The sequence below is a fragment of the Punica granatum genome, chromosome 1, assembly GCF_007655135.1.
Source record: "Punica granatum isolate Tunisia-2019 chromosome 1, ASM765513v2, whole genome shotgun sequence".
NCBI lineage: Eukaryota > Viridiplantae > Streptophyta > Magnoliopsida > Myrtales > Lythraceae > Punica > Punica granatum.
This window is the reverse complement of record NC_045127.1, coordinates 13,108,283-13,129,850: the sequence shown is the minus strand read 5'-3', so window position 1 is coordinate 13,129,850 and position 21,568 is coordinate 13,108,283. Positions and strand designations below refer to the sequence as shown.

The 21,568-nt window shown below is 39.7% G+C and overlaps 2 protein-coding genes across 4 annotated transcripts; one reads left to right on the top strand and one right to left on the bottom strand.

Annotated features, from left to right (window-relative positions):
- Positions 1–7,989: 7,989 nt before the first annotated feature.
- LOC116192371 (S-adenosylmethionine synthase 3) lies at positions 7,990–10,116 on the bottom strand. The gene is made up of 2 exons (XM_031520911.1): positions 9,854–10,116; positions 7,990–9,438 (listed from the first exon to the last, which is right to left on the bottom strand). Exon 2 carries the CDS (start codon positions 9,434–9,436, stop codon positions 8,264–8,266), a length of 1,173 nt encoding a protein of 390 aa, XP_031376771.1. The 5' UTR covers positions 9,437–9,438; positions 9,854–10,116; the 3' UTR covers positions 7,990–8,263.
- Positions 10,117–15,248: 5,132 nt separating this feature from the next.
- LOC116191765 (ABC transporter B family member 11-like) lies at positions 15,249–20,963 on the top strand. 3 transcript variants are annotated; one of them, XM_031520284.1, is made up of 13 exons: positions 15,271–15,493; positions 15,561–15,676; positions 15,758–15,812; positions 16,017–16,192; positions 16,306–16,527; positions 16,634–16,872; positions 17,164–17,689; positions 17,772–18,045; positions 18,210–19,084; positions 19,232–19,498; positions 19,586–19,849; positions 19,930–20,223; positions 20,498–20,963. In XM_031520284.1, exons 2-13 carry the CDS (start codon positions 15,596–15,598, stop codon positions 20,849–20,851), a joined length of 3,627 nt encoding a protein of 1,208 aa, XP_031376144.1. In that variant the 5' UTR covers positions 15,271–15,493; positions 15,561–15,595; the 3' UTR covers positions 20,852–20,963. The 3 variants fall into 3 exon arrangements, with proteins under 3 accessions (XP_031376143.1, XP_031376144.1, XP_031376145.1); XM_031520283.1 differs by having other exon boundaries at positions 15,249–15,676; XM_031520285.1 differs by lacking the exons at positions 15,271–15,493; positions 15,561–15,676; positions 15,758–15,812 and having other exon boundaries at positions 16,051–16,192; positions 16,634–16,898.
- The last annotated feature ends 605 nt before the right edge of the window (positions 20,964–21,568 follow it).

The window sequence follows — 21,568 nt, the reverse complement described above, 5'->3', positions numbered from 1 at the left end:
TATCGAGAAGAAAAGACTGTCTTTTATTTGGGACGTGTCCCACGAAAGAACCTTGCACATTTTCGGCCAAATAACCATCTATACGGACGGTCAAACAGACGTTGACCGTATGGACTTAAAAAAAAAAAAACCGAAATTTGATTTCGTCTACTCATTTACACGAATCACACTAGATTGCTAATAATTCCAAGAAATAAAAGATTACGATCATGTATAAAGAGTGGTATCATTAGATTTAAATCCTTTCTTAGTGTAAACCCTCAAGGCACTAACAAAGTTATTGGTGGCTAGTCGCTTAAACTATAACTTTTAAAGTCAATACTAGAAAAGTCACACACACAATTGTAAAATAATTGGAGTAAGAGCTTCATTGCTTTAGGACCATTATGGCCATGTGCTCATCTCATATTCATGAACATGTACGAGAAAGAAAACCTTGAGAAAAAAAACTCTCATTCGAAACGGCACCACTTCATGTCCATATAAGTGGATTGCTCGTAACTAATATCGAATACCAATCCATTAGGAATTAAAACTCGTCCTCCAAAATCAAGCACTAAATCTTTGTTGCACATTTGTCATTTGATAACTTGTTGTTACCCCTTAAACCTCGAAACTAATTTTTGGCTAGAACAAGGTAGGCTCCCATGATCAATGACGCGATTAATGGTTTTAATTCTATTTTAGCAATGGTACCTATACCAAATCCATCAACTAACCTTTCATCTATGAAATCGCTAAATTTTCACATGTCTTAACATTTCAAACTTAGATCTCCAGTTAGTATGTCTAGACTCACAAAATGCATTTAGTAATATACTTAAGACATGGTCAACGTCCTCATCGCAACATGCGAAAATGGCAACCTACTTTGTCGCCACAACTTTATATCTGGCAAGAGATATGTTCGCCATTCCACTTTCTTAGCGTCATTATCTTGAAGATGCATATTAGTTTGATCACTAGAGATTATGTGTTTGGACTTTCATTGTCCAAAATTTGATTTCGTCCACTAATTACTCAAATTACACCAAGTAATTATCAAACATATAAGCCGATTGAATCATATATAATTGAATCATTAACCCATCCAGAAATAAATTTTGCAACATCAATTAATTCAAAACTAATTAATTGCAAAACAATTCTTATATATATATCCAAGAGAGGTGTCTTAGACAATCACAAGTAGGGCTATGTAAGAAATCCTGAAAATCGAACTGTCCCACAAAACTATTCCGAACCAAACTGAAAAAACCAAATTAATCGGTTAAGAGAATAATCCGGTTCGGGAATTTAAAGGGGAAATTGGTCATGGGATGGTTACAATTTTCAAAGTTAGAAACCAGTGGTTAACCGTCCTTTCTCAAATATATTATTATTATTATTATTATTATTATTATTGTAAATATAATATATAAGTCAGTAGAATATTTGTCTTTGAGTCCCCAATCCTAATTCAGCGGGTCCCATTTCACTTTTACGTACTGGTTTCTATATTTTATATTAAAAAAATAATATTAATTAAAATTAATTAAATAAATGTCAAATAATATAATCTGAATCTTTGATAAGCTAATCTCCATTTATGTCTTTGTGATGCTCTGAATCGTTGATGAATTGATTGGAGTCTGTTAAGTTCTTGATTCATAATTTCTTTTTAATTTCCAAAAATGTTTAGTCCAGTCCGATTAATCGAATTGAAAAATTGATTTTTTCCAGGACAATTTTTCATTCTGATATAGTTACGGTTATTGAAATTCCTAAACCGAAAGTTCGGGACTGTTACGATTTATGCTAAAAACCATACTGAACCGTCATGTAACAATCCGTACTCACAAGTGTATTAATAATCGCCACACCTATCTAAATATGTATACTTACATTATTTATCCTTAAGACCAATGTTTGCAACTTTAATTAATTCACAATTAATTAATTGCAAACTCATCCTTGTGAATTTTGGAGACCTCTCTTTAGTCCAAAAGCGAAAGGCCTAATTGCACTCGAGACAAGTTTCCATATATAGACATTCTATTTATGGGAATTTTCAAATAAGGAAACTAATATATCTCATATAATAATTCCTTATGAGGATCCACCTCCTAGTTGGATTTGACTTCGGGATGTGCTAGCAACCCTGCAATCTAATTGCAAGTCGAATCCAATATTGATTCCTAATTGACTGCCTTAATTAGAATCAATTCATTCTTGGCTTGAACATGTCATATTGTGTGTGAATAAGTAGGTCCATCATTAATTGGTAACGATAATTTAATCTCAACTTCTTTGATATTACTAGAAACCCCTTTCCACATCAAAAGGTAAAATTTCCAAAATGTCCCTAGCTCTCATAGGCACAACATGCCATGACCATCCAAGTAATGACAAATGTGCGATTAAGATATTCTGATGAACCAATGACCATATTTACCATGCTCTCAGAACCCTTCATGACAAGATCCAAGTTAAGCCAAGGTCGCGGTTAATGTCAAACCAATAAATAACCTTATGGAGTCTTTGAGTTTCCATTCTTAGATCAACAATACTTAAAATAGAAATTCATTTTTATTTAAGTCCAGCTACCTTGGCCAAGGATTTCTTGATCAAGAATCAACATCATATCCATAGGACATTTTCCCTGTACTCGCGTTAATGAATCTTGTCTTGAATGATAACATACTTCCATACATAACTAGCTAAAGCCACATACTGTCGGATACCATGTTAGGCATAAGTATATAAACGGTAACAAACTTTAGTCACCTATGTACAAGGAACCGTGACATCTCAAGTCTAAGGATGATATGCACTAATACATTTTAGATAATATTCAATGACAACAGTAAAACACCATGTGAATATTATCTGGGTGTCACATTCGACCTACTTATTACATAAGTGCCCAAATGTCTATCTCAACATCAAATATCATATAGCATGAGACTCACTATTCCATAAATTATAGTATCTCATGCTAATCTTGGAGACGCATGTGACAAGGTTTCGGAGTGATAATGCCCAATTAAGACTCTTATGATCGTGAATTGTTTGAAGTATCTGACAAGAATCTTTTGGACTTATTCTAATAAACATAATCATATGATGAATAATAGAATAATAAACTGCCATAATTAGGAATTCTTCAAAACACATATATCGATTGTAGGGCATACAACTAACGAATCGTACCATAAGAACTCTTGAATCACTATGCTGCGTCCTCTTTCTCAAAGCGGCTCTCACCTTTAATTCTATTGAGACTCTAAATTATAGCCAAAAATGGCAGCAGGTTATAAAAGAAAAAAAAAAAAAAAGGAAACACAAAGAATTTGTCTCCACAGTCCACAGTTTGAGCGCCACCCCTTTTCGCGAGTGTATACCGTACCAAGGTGGAGCCCACCTTGTATTCGATGATTAAGCATTCGATTATTAAAGTTTTATCATTTAGTAGGCCGATCCGGCTCGACTGGATTAGTCGGAACTTAATTGGACTTCCAAATAGTAAAATTCACCAAAAAAAAAAGAGAGTAACGGTATGTGATACATAAATGTGTGGGAGACCATCCTAAGTTACAAAAGTGAAGTGCCAACAGCACTGAACTCACGCTGATGAATTTCTGAATACATCATGCCCTCTTTGTATCTTTTCTTCCGATACAAGGGAGGTAGAGACAAAGGGACATGGGAGGTTCCTATGACAAAAATTCAATCTAAAACCTCTTTGTTCTGAGTCGAGTGAAAATGTTACTATACCAAACTACCTCTCTTTGGATACATGATCCTTATTATTATGCTCGTTCCTTGTATACGGTAAGGATTTTTTTTTTTGGGGTTCTTTTGCTGTAAATCATCATTTGGATTAGTTAAGATATGCTCCTAATGTAAAGTATGATATGTTTGTTCACTCTATCAGTAATTTAGAGTACAGATAATATGATTAGTCTTTGGATCCGCCAGAAACATTACATCCATATGATATTGATCTGCAAGACTCCGTTATTAACTTATTGCACGAACAGTACAGCAATAATATTGTTTGGCTCCATTACTAACACTTACAATAAAATATGGTCAATATAAAGTGATTTGATTGACTCCGTGTGAACTACCGTATAGTACGAACCATGTGTAAGAATGATTTGGTTCACTGCATTATATATGTTATCTAGTTCTTGTTTTACTACGAAAAAGGTCATGTCTTATCTCCTGTCGTGCTTTCTCAATAATTACTACCCACGATGAATTGAAGGAGCAAAGTGGAATTCTTTATCACTTTATCCCCCATTCTCTTATCAACGGCCATTATCGTTTCTTCTTTATCAAGGCCTTGGTTTAAATAGAATCAAAGCCCTTTTCAACAGGGACAGGTTGATGTTTACTGATGTTTTCTTGACAATTTTATCAATGGTGGAGTGTCCAAATGTATGCATTTGCTGTCTCGCACTATAAAAAAGCAAGGCTCGGAGAAATTCTCAGACATCCCAAGCATTCCGCATTATCTATATATCTATGAGCAGTCATTATGCATATTGTTCTTATAAACTTTTACATTTGCTTTGCCGTTCGGCATCTCTCTATATGCTGGAAATACAGTCTAACGCACCAAGGAAATCCGACTGTTGAAATTACCTGAGTTGAATGAGTAAATATATATATAAATCGTAAAGAAATACAGGAATCAAATATATATATTGATTTAACTGGTTAGTTTGCAACACAAATCACAATATAAAATGTAAATCCTCAATTGTCAACTATTTTATCATATCTTTGAGAAATCTTCTTGGGCAAGTTTCACATTGTGGACTGTTCTTGTACTTGTGACTCTTTTCCTTATAAGGGCTATAAGTGGGAAGTTCTAAGATACAGTTACTTTAAAAATGATTGCATTATACATTCAAGTAAATTACTCAAAACTGTAGTAGATAGCCTAATTTTAAGTAAATTACCCGCCTTTCTAGTAAGTTCCACCTGTTTCGAGAAAATTAATTGGGGGTAAATTACTAGTTTCTTAGTAGATTACTTTCATTTGAAGTAAATTACACAAATTTTGAAGAATCTTTACTTACATTGTTAGTAAATTACATGGATTTCATGAGAACTTTATTCAAACTTCTAGTACAGTATTTGAGTGCACCATGCCATCACTTTTGGTGATTGCACTATAAAATTTCCTGCTACAAGTAGTTGCATCTTCTCTAAATGTTATACGGAAAAAAAGAGCTAGAAAATGTGTATTTTTCGAATTCCTGCTTTTTTAAGGGAAAAAAAGTTGAGCTTTTTCTGGGCAAAAGAAAAAGAAGATGAGTTTAAGTAAACAAGACGATAACACGACTTAACAAGTGATTCGAGAGGAGAAAGATATATCGCAAACGAAAAAGAAAGAAACACACAACAAGAAAATAATTTGACAAGAAATGAAAAGATTAGCTGATTTGAGTGGTGGCTCCAATTTTGCGTTGGGATTTATGATTAGTTTATCAATTTGTTTCCTGGATTTATGTCATCAATAATTTGATGTGCTTTCAAAACTAATGGTGGTTAGATAATGGAAGATCTTTTTTTCTTTCCTTTTTCTTTTTGTTTTTTGCCATTTCTTTCCGTGCATCAATGTCCCATAGGAAAAGCAGTAGATGATCTCTTCTTTTTCAGACAAAAGGGTACCTAAAATCACCAAAACAAATCCACTGAATCAAGTCAATCAGTTCTTGCATATAATTCATTAATAAATCTAACAATGAATTTCTTTCCCACCCACCCACCCCCCAAGTAAGACCATAGATATACTCAACTTATTAGCTAAGATTAATCTCGTTAAAATATCAGCTTGGCCTAATCACGAAATGCTTCCAGTGAGTTCCGAACCCCTGCATTGCTCTACTGTAATTTCATGCGTGAAGTAGATATATTCCCAAATCAGGTACATTAAACAGAAATACCCATAATTTAATATAGAAATATAGAGAAGAGGAATCTGAATTACATATCACGCCAAACAAGATCCTTTCATCCAATTTGACTCTTAATTGAGCACTTAATTGGAAAGGACAACTGTTTGTAGCATCAATTTGCACTAATTTGATCTTTGACCAGCTCATCTATATGTGCCATGACAATTATATTTTATCTTGTTGTCACTGTATTATATATCTTACTCTGTTCTTTACGTGATTTTTGTATGTATAGAACACTAAGTTCCTCCAGTTTCGTGAGACCTACGGAGCTAGGTCAGTATAAATTGCTAGTTCGATCAGTTATTAACCGACTCATTCGACTGGTGAGCCAACCACAATAGTATTGGGACCGGCCCTTTTCTAAGTTAAAATTCAACTTTTAATTGTTCAGCCTTCAAACTCGTCAAGTTTAAATTTCTCCGCAGTCTTTATTTTTGCTGTAGAGAAAACAGTCGAAAGAATTGAAGCCCATATGAGTTCATGAAATCGTGATCACCCCAGTTGATGTCAGTCTAGTTAAAGCTGTGGTATCGATTTTCCTCCCTATTTGGGTATCGAGAAAAAAGGTTATGTCGGCACATGCATAGAGATCAGAACATCTATTCAAAGCAAATGTTCTTCTGAAGGAATATGTTCTCTTCTCCTGCGCTGCTGCAGAAGTTTATAAGGGGCCACAAAATGTGCATGAAGAATATTAGAGTACTGTGTACTGAGCTGGAGAGTATACGTATTTTTGATTTGTTTAATCACATGTCAATGTCATACACAACAAAGATGATGAATATTCGTATGGTCGTGAAACCATTTGTTTTCTTTTCTTGAGATTTGATCTATTTTTAACAGGTTTGGGCAGATATGGAACCCCACTCCGATGGAGCATTTGAAAGTAATGCTACCAAGGAAGCATATATCCTGTCCTTGACATCGTGCTTCCGTCTCTCGGTGACCACTCTGTTCTTCATCACGGGATTTGGTCGATTCTCCTGATGATACCAAGCTATGGTGGCCACCATGCCATCTGGTTTATCATGACTCGTTCCGACGCATCCTAGATTAGCTGCTTCCACTCTGCATCGAGTGAAGTCATGGCCTCATCGAGTAGTACTATTATTGGGAACTTCATTATGACCCTCAATGCTGCAACTCTGCAACTAACCCCTCGATAACTGCACTTCCCACGCACGGCCTGCTGTGTCCTACTCCTGAAGTATTCCCGAATTTGGTCAAAGAAAATAGTATAAACAATATACGGACCTCAAATCATAGTTTGGAGACCTGATTGCTCCAGCCCAAACTCCACGGTCCAGAGCTTTCAAAGAAAAGGGATCAGCAAAAGAGTGGTCTTTTACTGAAACGGGGTGATCCATTCCAATTTTCTGAATGAACTGCATGGTTGTTAGTTCGACCGATTTCCTTTTCCACAAACTTATAGATTCGAATGATTTTATTTTTCATAAGTAATAAGATTTGGCCCGACGGAACAATGCTGAGATCCATAGCTTGGCCCCTTCAGTATCGATGGTCCAATATCTGTCCCATTTGTCCAGAATCATCACCTTACCAATACATACAGAAAACGCAACGGGTGAAGTATCCTGATGTTTCTTATCTTTAAAGAACAGCTTTTGGATATATACCTTTCAGATAGGACTGCCAAGCGGAGGTTTCGTAATACTTGAACTTCAGGCACACGTGAAACACTTCTAGTCGTCCAGTCCCATCACTCAATCTTCGGTGCAAAAAGAAGCAGCTGTTCCGATGCTTTCAACTGCTTAACTCGCTACCTAACTTGCTGCACTTTCAGCTCCCTCTCTCATCGTTGGTGCTAGCCATGGCATCATCGGGCCAGAAAGCCAGAAGCCAAGGCCAATTTTCAACCTCACCATGTGATGTTATAAGGACTGATACCAAAACAATTGCGCACCATAAACGGCTATTTTTTAGCTCATTGGACGTAACGGCAGTTTGGTTTTTGTAAAGCTAAATTATTTATATGAAATAAGCTTGGATAGAAGATCTACAACTACAATAAATGAAAACTGAAAGTCCCACGAAATATATAACGAAAAGAATAGAACAAATTCAAAGAATATCGATCACATCCTCTGGTACTTTCTATCATCTCATATGACCCCTCTATACAACACAGTCTCAATCGTCGGACAGAACATTCATATTAAAGGTGTCAACTCCCCCTCAAAGCAGAATGAAATCACGAGGAAAATCAAAGTTGATCGAACAAAACACAGCAACAATGCATTTCAAATCATCATGGAGCAGCAGTAAGCAGGCAGGCAGGGCGGGCCCTATGCCTTGGGCTTGAGGAGCTTCACAGTCTCCCAGGTGAAGTCGGGGTCATCCCGACCAAAGTGCCCATAAGCGGCAGTCTTCTGGTACCTGAAGTTGCCACCCCTCATCAAGTCGAGGTTGATCGAGATCATCCCCGGCCTGAAGTCAAAGTTCTCCTTGATCAATGCAAGGATGTCTTTGTCAGGAATCTTCCCGGTCTTGTAAGTGTCCACAAACACAGACAGCGGCTCTGGAACTCCGATTGCGTAGGAGACCTGAACAATGCACCTTCGTGCAAGGCCAGAGGCCACAACACTCTTAGCAGCCTGCCTCGCGATATAGGCCCCGCTCCTGTCCACCTTAGTGGGGTCCTTTCCCGAGAAGGCCCCACCACCATGGGCTCCCCATCCACCATAGGTGTCTATGATGATCTTCCTCCCCGTAAGGCCTGCATCCCCATGGGGCCCACCGATCACAAACCGCCCCGATGGGTTCAGGTGGAATATTGTGTTTGGGTCCAGGTATTGTTCCGGGATGACCGGCTTAATCACATGCTCCTTAAGGTCCTCTGCAATCTTGTCGTTCGTAACACCCTCATCATGCTGGGTTGAGATCAAAACAGTGTGGACCCGCAGGGGGACCATGGCTCCACCATCATTCCGGTACTCTACCGTCACCTGAGTCTTACCATCGGGCCGGAGCCATGGACAAGTCTTGTTCTTCCTTACTTCTGTCAGTCTCGCCCCCAGCTTCGTTGCCAGGACATGTGTCAGGGGCATGAGCTCAGGGGTCTCATCGGTAGCGTACCCAAACATGTGGCCCTGATCTCCGGCCCCTATCTCCTCGGGTTTCTTGGTGAGGTGGCCATGGACCCCCTGGGCAATATCTGGACTCTGCTGTTCGATATTGACAAGCACCTTGCACTTGTCAGCATCGAGCCCTACATCAGCCGACACAAACCCGATCCCTCTGCAAGTGTCTCGGACAATCTTTTCGTAGTCCACCTTGGCCTTGGTGGTGATCTCCCCGAAGACCATGACCATGTTGGTCTTGGTGCAGGTCTCACACGCGACCTTGCTCTCGGGGTCCTGCTCGAGGCAGGCATCGAGGATTGCATCAGACACCTGGTCACAGATTTTGTCCGGGTGACCCTCATTGACGGATTCCGAGGTGAATAGGAAAGTTTCCATCGCTGTAAACAAGATACATTAATCCAGGGCAAGAGAAATTCCACAGCAAATCGAGGCAGTCGGTTAAGCCGGAAGGTTCGTCGTTACGAGAAAACGAATGAATATTCAAATGTACTCCCGCAATTCATCAACATGCCAACATAGACACCAATTCGAACAAAAGCCAGAAGGTTACATGTATTCCCAGCTCATGATCAAGGTAGGAAAAAGCATCATCTAATATGAACCTCGGATCATACTTTGCCCATTACAATTTACAGGAAGAAGATTCGAAAGAACAAAACTTCTCCATGGATTTGAACGACCCACAACAGAATCACGCCCAAAATGAAGGAAAAATTACATGACGATGATGATAATAGGGAAAAAAAAAAGAAAAAAAAAAGGAACTTCAAGCTCAAGCTCAGAACTGCCTACCCGGTTGACTCTGAATCGTGGGCTGGCGGCAAAGAAGAAGATCAGCGATTAATAATTGAAGAGGTACAAGGGAAATAGAGGGGAGAAAGAACGGAGGGGAAGGCTCAAATTATATGCAGTAGAGAGAGAGAGAGAGGGAGCTCCGACCACGCCGGAATCGGTCGTTCAACCCACCGAAAATATGGCCACCGGACTCGCTCCTCCGTCTCTCTCCCTCTCCTCCACTACTCTCGCACGATCCATTCTAACCCATAACTAACCTTTTCCTTCATCTCATTATTATTATTATTTCATTTTCCGCAATTATTTTTTCTAACGGTTTGCTATTTTCGTTTCCCTTAAAAAATCTATATTTTCTGGACATATATTTTTTTGGTTGAGAAAACGGACATTAGTTTATAGGTTAGAACTAATTCTAATTCGGGTTTCATCTTAACCTTGATAACATAATAATTATAATAAGTTCCGAAAACCAAAAAGAATTAAGCGGAATTGATCCCGAAACCCGACACCCGAAATCCGATTAGGAATTTGGGCAGGTTTGATATGCAATTTCGAATATCAGTTCGGGTATCAGATTGTAGAAATGCAACCCAACAAAACCCAATCCGACCCGACTTTAATTATTTTATTAATTTAACCATAGCAAAATAAGAATTCAAACAAACCCGCAACTCCCTCCCTCATGCCCTAATTCTTTTTTTATGTGATGACTATGGTGTCATATTGTGACTTATGCAATGGTAATAGGGTTTTATTTATGGTGTTTTATTCAGTAAGGTAGTGAAGAATATCATAGGAAATCAATTATAATATTTTTAACCCATAAACTCGGGTTACTCGAGAACCCGACCCAATAGAGGTCGGTTTTTTTTTGTTTATTCTATTTTGTTTTTGGTCGGGCTTTGCTTCCAAAATACCCGACCAGAAACTCGGGGACCTGAAACCCGACCAACGTGAACCGTTTACACCTCTATCTAAAGCACTGTTCGCTCTTCATTATATCTTTCCAGCAATTAAAATATGCTTAAAAATAACATCTTTCAGAGTTAAACAACGGTTCAATAACAAAGAGAGATGCGTTAGTTTCCTACGCCTTAACAGCTTATAGAAAAGTTGCAGAAGAAAATGGAAGAATCACCATCTCTGTTATGTTTCTGAAAAATTAGCTTCTCTTTTTTCTTTTTTCTTTTTGTGGGTGGTAGTTAAATTTCTTTTATGAATTACCTACCTGGAAGCTCGTAAGAATTTTCTTATACTTTTGAATTTTTCTTTTGAGATTTTAATGATTTTTTCCTATGTTCTATCATAGTCAGAATAGACAACATAGAAAAATTAAATTCCTGACTGTGCTTACAGTAGGAAAATAATATCCTTGCCCGTTGCTTTCGGTTGTTTTTTCAGTTCTTTTTAGGTCTTCTTCTAGATTTGAGCAACATAAGAAGTCTTGTCGATGAACATATTGATGCTCTTTATATTTTATACCCAAATGCGGTAATTTCCTTTTAACGACTACAAAAAGGAGTCAGAGAAAAATGGTAACCGCTTCAAATGTCAAGGATCAAGTTGTTAATTTACTCCATAGTATAATATTAATTGAACTATTCACAAAAAAAACAAAAAACATTAATTGAACTATACCAAAAGAAAAACATTAATTGAGCTTAATTTTTATATATTTAAATTCCACCAACATTTTTTTATGGTTTCGAAAAGAAAAACAACGGCACCCCTTATTTTTTAAATTGGACGCCTACTATCCCTTACCCATACTTTTGCTAATGTGGCAAAGTTACTAGGATTACCTAAGAACATTTACCTAAAGTGGCATTTTTTCCAATAATTTAATTCTTTCTAAAATTTTTTTTAAAAAAATGCCCTCTCTGGTGAGGGTGGTGTGAGGCTTCCTCGCCAGCCACCACCTGCAAGGTCACTGGTGGGGTTGATGGCCGAAGGCCGCTACCTGTACGAATGTTAGCATGCGGGGAGACCCCCAACGCTAGGTCAAGTGGCATTTACATTTTGAGATCCCTTTGGATATGGGGTGGGGGGCCTTCACATCAGCCGGCTACCACCTGCCAGTGAGGTTGCACAGACATCGCTAGTGGAGGTGGTGACCAGTTGGGAGACCCTAAACTCCCACGCTTAGAGAGACTAGCTAAGAGAATACCCATTTTTAGGGGAAATAGCACTATACGTCACGATTTTTTTTTTTACTCTGCAACATAAAATGAAATAATTTCATCATATGTCATGAATTTTTTTTTCACTCCACAACATTCCATTTTTTTTTACCATAAAACACAATTTTTTTTACAGTGGACTTTTCTTAGGGCAGTTTTACAAGTTTGAGAGCTTGAGGGACCAAAAACAAATAAATCAAAATGAAATGAAAAAAAAAGAAAGAGAAAATTAAGGGGCATCGGAGTAGTGTATGGGGCCGCTATCGCCGGCCAACCACCCCCCGACCAAGGTCACTAGCGCGGTCTTAGCTAGCCGACAACATCAATCGGGGGGTGGGTAGCCTGTGGAACGGCCCCGGTCCCCTGATTTGGGAGATCCCAGGAGGCTGGGATCTCCAAAATTCGGGGGTTAGGGCACCTCTACTAGCTACCCATCACCCTGTCAAGGTTGAAAGCGCGATTTGAGCCGACCGATGATCTCGATCGGGGGATGGGGGCATCCCCGTAGCCACCCCCACCCCCTATCGAGATCGTCGGCGCTATCTGATCTGGCTAACGACCGCAATTGGGGGGTGAGTGGTCAGCGGGGCTCCCCCAGCCCCTTCTCTAATGCCTGCATCCCCCTAGTTTTTTTTTATTATATTTGTTTTAGGTTGCTCAAGTATTAAATCCTGCAAAATTGCTCCAGAAAAGGCTCATAGTAAAAAAAATGGTGTCATATGGTAAAAAAAAAATAGACGGAATATTGTGGGTGAAAATTTTATATTTTGGTGACGTATGGTGAAATTATTTCATTATATGCTGCAGCATGAAAAAGAAAAAAAAAATAAGTATGGTATTATTGATTTAGAAATTACTTTATTTTTAATTTTCTGATATAAAAAATATTAAAACTCCTGCATCAGCATATATGTCCGTGTGGCTCCTAGGAACCTGCCATCTGAGCTAAACAAGCTAGGGGCCGCAAGTGTCCAATTTTAAAAGTAGGGGAAATAAAATAGTTGTCTTTTTGGAAACTATGTGTAAGTGAAATTTACCCAAATTATCCCATAGTTCTCGACTTACTTTGTGGCGCTCAGGATTGACTGTCAACACATGTATGGTATCTGATGATTGTGATAATCTACCTTGATCTTACTTATTTTGTCCAAATTGGAATAGCACTCTTTTAAAATATAACAAAAAGGGAGGCCAAAATAAACAAGTACACAATATCCATCGAATTCAACAATGCGATTGTTTTCGGAGTTAAAGTCACGAATTTGTGATTGTGATTGTGATTGTAGAAGAAGACAAAAATATATGGGGCCCACCAGTTTGACTTTTGAAATATAAAATGAATGGAAGGTAGAGATAATTAATTATAATGGGATTGTATTTTAATAATATATGGGGCCCACCAATTTGACTTTTGAAATGTGTGTTTTGTTGTGTAGTGTTTTGAGTTAAAGTTAAAGTTAAAATCTTAAATCACGACTTTGATAACAAACGGAGCACAAAATTTCTTGGCTTCAGATTAAGGTTAATAGTTAATTAGTCAGTGCTCTCTTCACTTGCTCTGCTTCATAGGTTCATAGATTATATATCCAAGAAGCAATATAGTGGCCATATCCATATCACAAGATCGCTCACTCCAGTGTGGCGGTGTAAATTCTACAGATAAAACTATGCTCTTATATCCTGCGTTGATTAGACATTACCACGTCTTCCTTGGCGAGTCTGGTGTGAGAAACAATAGACGAACAGCCGTGAATCCTATTAATAACAGGTGACCTCTCTACTAGACTCAAGATCTTGTTCATATAGACTCTGCATAAGAGCCCGGTGAACTTGACTAGTGAACTGGCTAATTTCAAAAAATAAAATGCAGCTAAAATTCCAAAACTCAACGAATCCATTGTATTTAACAGTACATGACAATCACCAGAGTGTTTTGCAGGTCAATCCAGCGAATAAAAAATTACATCCATCGTTATATCATCAGGTGCGAAACCCAAAAAGCCGAATAAATAATGGCGTGATCACCCTGACCCGATTGACAGTCTTGTGGAAACACTTGCGGATTGCCCCGACCAAACAACTTCTCATTAATGTTGATACTTTGTTCGTGACCAAGTATCTTTTAATCTCGAAAGTCTTTTCTGGGTCGGTTAGTTTACATCTAGGTAAAAGTCGAGAGAGGACATCTTCCCTCAGCAACCTGATGAGTAAATGTTTGATGACCGATCAATTTTGATTACTTCTCTTTCAGATGTCATGTTCATAAGCTAATTAACCTCATCATATTTTTAAGTCTAAGGGACCCTAGCTGAACTTCTTGAACTTTTTGACGCTGCATGAGGTAATTTCACCTAATCCTTTTTTTTAATATGTAGATTTCTTAACAATAATTTTCCCATTTTTAATGGTATATATATTGTTGGAAACTGGAAAATCAGCACAATACCATGATGTCTGAGTGTTTTGGACCTCAAATAATGCATATAGCTGGGCCATCTTTCTACAGCTATCTATACATCATCATCATTAACTAATCCAACATCGATGTGTACGACAGTGAGTTCATGTTTTCTTCATAGAAAACATTCAATTGGATCCTGAGGACACTACAAATAGAGCTGTCAGCCTCTTCTCTCATATATGAGAATGATGTCAATCGATCGATCAAAGAAGTGAGCAAAAACGATGCCAGTGACATATGAATCGTAAACAAACATCAATGGAACAACTGCAGAAGTGGGGTTTCCTCTTGGCATTGACTTGTGCATGAGATTCCCCTTTATTTTCATGTCCTCATCACTTATGATGAAATATGACCCATTTTGGCAATATATTATTATGTTTTAATGCCTGTGGGTTTAATGAGACCAACAAAAACAAATTATATGTTACCAATCAAATATGATATTTCAACTATCCTGATGTAGGAGAAACATTTGATTATAAGACTAAGGTCTCTTCTAGAGCATTGATAAGGAATATTCTAAGCAAATTATTGTTGCAATTGTCTTTCTGATTAATTATTATAATGCTTAAGAGATCCTATTGAGACATTTGGTTTGGTAATAAAGACAAATTCCTCTGTCAATAGGATCGGGAGTAGGCTGAACATCATCTGCAGCACACATCATGTGGTCCCCTGCAGAAAACCGTTGATCATACATGAAAAATAAGCTTTTCTATACGTGTTAGTGACAATAATGATCTGATATGGTCCAAAGTCATGAAATTTTCTTGATTCACGTTGTCTATTAAATGGGCGTAGCCAATCAATCTTCTTCTTGTGCTTCTTTGAGGAAGAACCGAACATTCTGATTCTCAGGCTGATCGGTGATTGATATCTGGTGCTGTCTGTTGAGAAAAAATGGCAGAGGAGAGCAACCTTGATGGAGATGTAAAGGCAGAACGGCAGTCCAGTGAGGAGCAGAACAAGGAAAAGATAGGGGGCAAGTTTAAGGTACCATTTTACCGGCTCTTCTCATTTGCGGATTCCTTGGACTGTACCCTTATGGTTGTAGGCACAGTTGGTGCTGTCGGGAGTGGGATCTGCCTTCCTCTCATGACGGTAATCTTCGGGGAGCTCCTGGACTCTTTCGGGGGTGCAGGGGATACAAAGGTTGTTTTGCATAACGTGTCCATGGTAAGCATATTCTCATTCTCAGTATCTTTGACTTCAACTTGATCCTCTTCCCATCATGAAGCGTTAATGAACTGATTTCAGGTGTCTCTGAAGTTCGTCTACCTGGCTTTAGGATCAGGCATCGCATCATTCTTCCGTAAGTACAGTTCCATGGCTTATGTGAACGGCTCACCTTAAGACCACTTTTCAGTGTAATAAAATGGAAGTATCTTTGAAATGAAATTGCCATATTCCACTTTGGCTCCATTTGAACCAAGGCCTTTGGATTTGTCCCTTCAAACTGTTTAGTGGTTGCCTGAATTTACGTCAAAGATTTGTTTTTGTATTACATGGATCCTAGAGGTTGCTTGCTGGATGGTCACTGGTGAGAGGCAGGCTGCACGGATTCGAAGATTATATCTGAAGACAATTTTGGGGCAAGACGTTGCCTTTTTTGACAAAGAAACAAATACTGGGGAGATCATCGGACGGATGTCGGGTGACACTGCTCTCATTCAAGGCGCCATGGGTGAAAAGGTATTGTTCCGACTCAAAGGGATGCTAAGTGCTAATTTCTGATAGGTGCATGGAAGTTATACGATGGTTTGAAAATAATGCTTTTACTTTCATATTCTCTTCGTATAACTTAGGTGGGACAGTTTCTACAGTCAGTTGTGACATTTATAGCAGGATTTATCGTGGCATTCATTAAAGGATGGCTTCTCACCCTCGTCATGTTAAGTTCGATTCCACCTCTCATATTGTCGGGTGCGATCATGACCACCATCGTGGCAAAAATGTCAGCTCGTGGGCTATCTGCTTACTCCTCCGCATCAACTGTAGTTGCGCAAGCCATTGGTTCAATAAGAACAGTATGTATAAACAAAAAGAAAAAAAGAATTTGTCCGTCTTTCTTTTATTTGAGTTCAGGCTTTACCATCAAAGTATCAATATCATGGAGTTTTTCCTACTGTACAGGTTGCATCATTTACGGGAGAGAAATTAGCTATTGCAAAGTACAACAGATCTTTAAACAAGGCTTACAAATCAGGAGTCCAAGAAGGTTTGGCCACGGGATTCGGGTTTGGGTTGATGATGTTCATTGTGATGTGCACTTACTCTCTAGCCCTTTGGTTTGGTGGAAAGGTTATCATCGAGAAGGGATACACAGGAGGAGATGTCATGAACATTATCTTTTCCGTGCTAGTTGGCTCAATGTATGTCTCGATTTCTTAATGTCAAAGTGAGTCAGTTGCAGAAAACCGTCCAGATTTTCTGTTTCTTGCATGGAAAATGCATTCAAATCTCTTCCTCTTCAGTTCATTCAGAATACAAAGACAAGTCTTACTCTTCATGCTTCCACTAACAAAAACATGTTCCAGAATATGATCGGAAACTTATCACTGTGTTTCCAGGAAAAAGAAACAGGGACAGTTTTCTAATTGCTCTGCTATGAAAATGTCAAAATAATCCAATTTTTACCTCTGTTTTCTGGTTGTTTTCTTAAGGGCACTGGGTCAGGCCTCTCCATGCCTGAGCACGTTCACTGCAGGGCAGGTGGCAGCATTTAAGATGTTCAAGGCCATCAGTCGAAAACCTCTTATCGATGCTTACGACACTAGGGGACTGCAGTTGGATGACATTCGTGGTGATATAGAACTGAGGGATGTCTACTTCAGCTATCCTGCCAGGCCTGATGAGCTAATCTTCAATGGGCTCTCTCTCTCGATACCAAATGGCACGAACTTGGCTTTGGTGGGAGAGAGTGGGAGCGGAAAATCTACAGTAGTTAATTTGATTGAGAGGTTTTATGACCCACAAGCAGGTGAAGTCCTTATTGATGGAATCAACATTAAGAACTTTCGACTGAAGTGGTTAAGGCAGAAGATAGGCTTAGTAAGTCAAGAACCAGTTCTGTTTGCTTCGACCATACGGGAAAATATATCTTACGGAAAGGAAGGACCAACAGATGAAGAGATAAAGGCCGCTACCAAGCTGGCAAATGCTGCCAAGTTTATCGACAAATTGCCTCAGGTACTTGTACATCTTTTCTTCCTTGGTTATAACTTCCTCATTCACCAACTGAAAACATGTGAGTACTCGAGTTTTGTTTCAGGGACTGGACACAATGGTGGGTGAGCACGGGATCCAGCTATCTGGGGGGCAGAAGCAGAGGATTGCCATTGCGAGAGCAATCCTAAAGGACCCGAGAATACTGCTTCTTGACGAGGCCACAAGCGCTCTTGATGCAGAGTCAGAGAGAGTTGTGCAGGAGGCGCTTGACAGGGTCATGATGAAGCGGACCACCGTGATTGTAGCTCATCGACTTAGTACTGTGAGGAACGCCAATGTGATTGCTGTGATCCATCAGGGAAAGATCATCGAGAACGGTGAGCAAAGGACACGTCTGTGTTCCAGTTTTAGATAATAAATATTCCTATGCGCCTTCAACTTGTATAGTGTCAGAGATTCCATTTGATCAGTTCCACTAGCTGAGCAGATTTTCGGTCCAATTCTTCGGACTTTTCACATATAGTCCTTCCTTTCTGGTTAGGGTCTCATATGGAGCTAACCGAGGATCCTGATGGAGCGTATTCTCAGCTCATATGCTTACAAGAATTCAAAGCTGAAACAGAAAGAAATGTGGTGATCGATCAGGAAAGGCCCGAGATCATCATTGACTTGGGAAGAACTTCGAGTCAGCGGATATCATTCCTAAGATCCATTAGTCATGGATCTTCAGGAGTCGGAAACAGCAGTCGCCACTCATTCTCGTTATTCGGTGTTCCTACAGCCATGGCACTTGAGAAGGAGCCCCAAGGATGTGTTCTGGAAAAATCAGTGGAAACATCAGAGTTCCCATTCCTCCGTTTGGCTGCGCTGAATGGCCCCGAGATCCCAGTCCTAGTCCTGGGTTCAATAGCTGCAGCTGCAACTGGGATGATATTCCCAATATTTGGAATCCTTCTTTCGAAAACCATCAAAACATTCTACGAACCGAAGGATGAGCTAAGAAAGGACTCACGATTTTGGGCTCTTATATTCTTTGCGCTCGCAGGCTCGTGCCTTCTAGTCTATCCTTTAAAGTCGTATTTCTTCTCCATCGCTGGGTGTAAGCTGATAAGAAGAGTTCGGGAGATGTGCTTTGAGAAGGTTGTTTACATGGAGATGAGTTGGTTCGACGAGGCTGAGAACTCGAGTGGTGTAATTGGTTCTCGACTTTCTGCTGATGCAGCTTCTCTCCGCGGACTGGTCGGGGATGCCTTGGGGCTGCTCGTTCAGAATGTGGCCACAACAATCGCCGGATTAGCTATTGCATTCCAGGCAAACTGGCAACTGGCTTTTATAGTACTTGTGCTAATACCGTTGGTAGGAGCAAACGGGTATGTCCAAGTGAAATTTCTGCAAGGATTCAGCGCAGACGCAAAGGTAAACAGACAATTAACGTACATATGACAATTTTTCAATCCGACGAACATTTTAGATCATCTTGCAATTGTTCTATATAGTATGATAGACATGGTACCAAGGTTGTTTCAGCTCTCGGTGAATGATGGAAATTTTTATTGGTTGCAGAAGTTGTATGAAGAAGCGAGTCAGGTGGCCAGTGAAGCAGTTGGGAGCATCAGAACAGTTGCTTCCTTTTGTGCCGAAGATCGGGTAATGGAAACGTACAAGCAAAAGTGTCGGGGCCCTATCAGGACGGGGATCAAACAAGGCCTCATAAGTGGATTTTTCTTTGGACTATCATTCTTCTTGCTGTTTTCGGTGTATGCCTGCTGCTTCTATGCTGCAGCACGACTCATCAACGACGGAAAGACAACATTCTCTGAAGTTTTCCTGGTAAAACAAAAAAAGAAAGAACAGATAATTTCTTCCATATCCCTGACTTTTTTATAGCTTTTAATCTTCTTTCCATATGTTTTGTAGGTCTTCTTCACTCTTGCAATGACAGCTTGGTCAATTTCTCAATCAGGCTCTTTTGTTCCTGATTCGAGCAAGGCAAAGAGTTCTGCGGCTTCTGTGTTTGCAATTCTCGATCAGAAATCAAAAATTGATGCAGGCGATAACTCCGGGACAACGTTAGAGAATGTTAAGGGCGAAATCGAGTTTCACCATGTCAGTTTCCGATACCCCACTAGGCCCGAAGTGCAAATATTCCGAGATCTCTGCTTAACAATCCGGCCCGGCAAGGTACATATACCCAAATCCATTCTCTTAATAATATATTGCGCAACTTAAATAAATGATCTTTCTTCTTTTTCCGTGGTAAGACTGTTGCATTGGTTGGAGAAAGTGGGAGCGGGAAGTCGACGGTGATCTCGCTTTTGCAGAGATTCTACGATCCTGATTCCGGAACCATAACATTGGATGGGGCGGATATCCAAAAGTTTCAGCTCAAGTGGATGAGACAGCAAATGGGCCTCGTCAGTCAGGAGCCAGTGCTATTCAACGACACAATACGGGTAAACATAGCTTATGGGAAGGAAGGGATCGCCACCGAGGCCGAGATTTTGGCTGCTGCAGAAACCGCAAACGCCCACAACTTCATCAGTGGCCTGCAACATGTAAGAAACATCATAATCCTCTTCTGTGATTTGCATTATCTTGTCTTGATAAGGTAATGATTTTGAGCATATGGGTTGGCATTGAGGAAAATATACAGAGTCATTTATAAACATTAAACACGAGGACAAAGATCGACTGAAGCAAGAATTGGTCAATTAGTCCTGCAAACTCGGCTAAAGACCCAGGCTAGTTCAGTGGATGTGCAGATGTCCTTGTTCTAAACCCCAGCTATGTTCGTGCAATATTATTTCACTGACTTTTGGAATATTTCAGGGATACGACACGGTGGTGGGCGAGCGAGGAGTGCAGCTATCGGGAGGACAGAAGCAAAGAGTAGCGATAGCGAGGGCCATTGTTAAGTCCCCAAGAATACTACTACTAGACGAGGCCACCAGTGCACTAGATGCCGAGTCCGAGCGGGTAGTCCAGGATGCGCTGGATCGAGTTATGGTGAACAGGACCACCATCGTGGTAGCCCACCGGCTCGCCACCATCAAGGGGGCCGACCTAATTGCGGTGGTGAAAAATGGGGTCATCGCCGAGAAAGGGAAGCACCAAGTTCTGATGGGTATCGAGGACGGGATATACGCTTCTCTGGTGGCATTACATTCGAGCGCTCCATCGTAGTGTGATCTTATCTCTGTCCCGACCTGGCAAATTAAAACATACAAAATAACAATAAAACAAAAGCAGAGTCATGAATGTCCATATGAACATTTATCTTATTTGCGTTTAATAACAGCATGTGATTTCGCAAATTGAATATCTGGACTCTCCAGCTCAGTTCCCTGAACTCTAATGTTCTTGCTCATTTAATGGCCCTTTATAAACTTCTGCAGCAATGAGGAAGCAAAGTACACACGATCTTTCCACCTTTAACTGATAAAGAGGAAACTTAACCCGTTTGATCACATATGTGTTCTCGAAAGTCGACTCCATAGTTATAGCAATTAGACGCACATCAACTGGTTGATCGATGAGTTCCTGCATGATATCGGGGCTTCAATTAGTCCGATCTGCAGGTTCTTCAGGATAAAATCAAGATCATTTGGAAGACATTCACTTTGCGTTTAACGTGCGAACATTGAAATGGGATTTTACTTAAAAGAGGGGCTGATCCAAATCCGGAATGGGTTTTCCCCTTTTAATCAAATCATTCAGGACTACGATATAAGGGGGTAACGTGCTTACCTTAGATACCTTTCGATCATCTTTCTTGTCTCGATTAAAATCATAAGATGATGGTCCCACGCGAACACTCGGCATGCGACCCTGAATTGGTCCTGTAGAATTTCTCCAAACTGATTATCAAATCGTAAGAGAAGATTGGAGCCGCCACTCGAA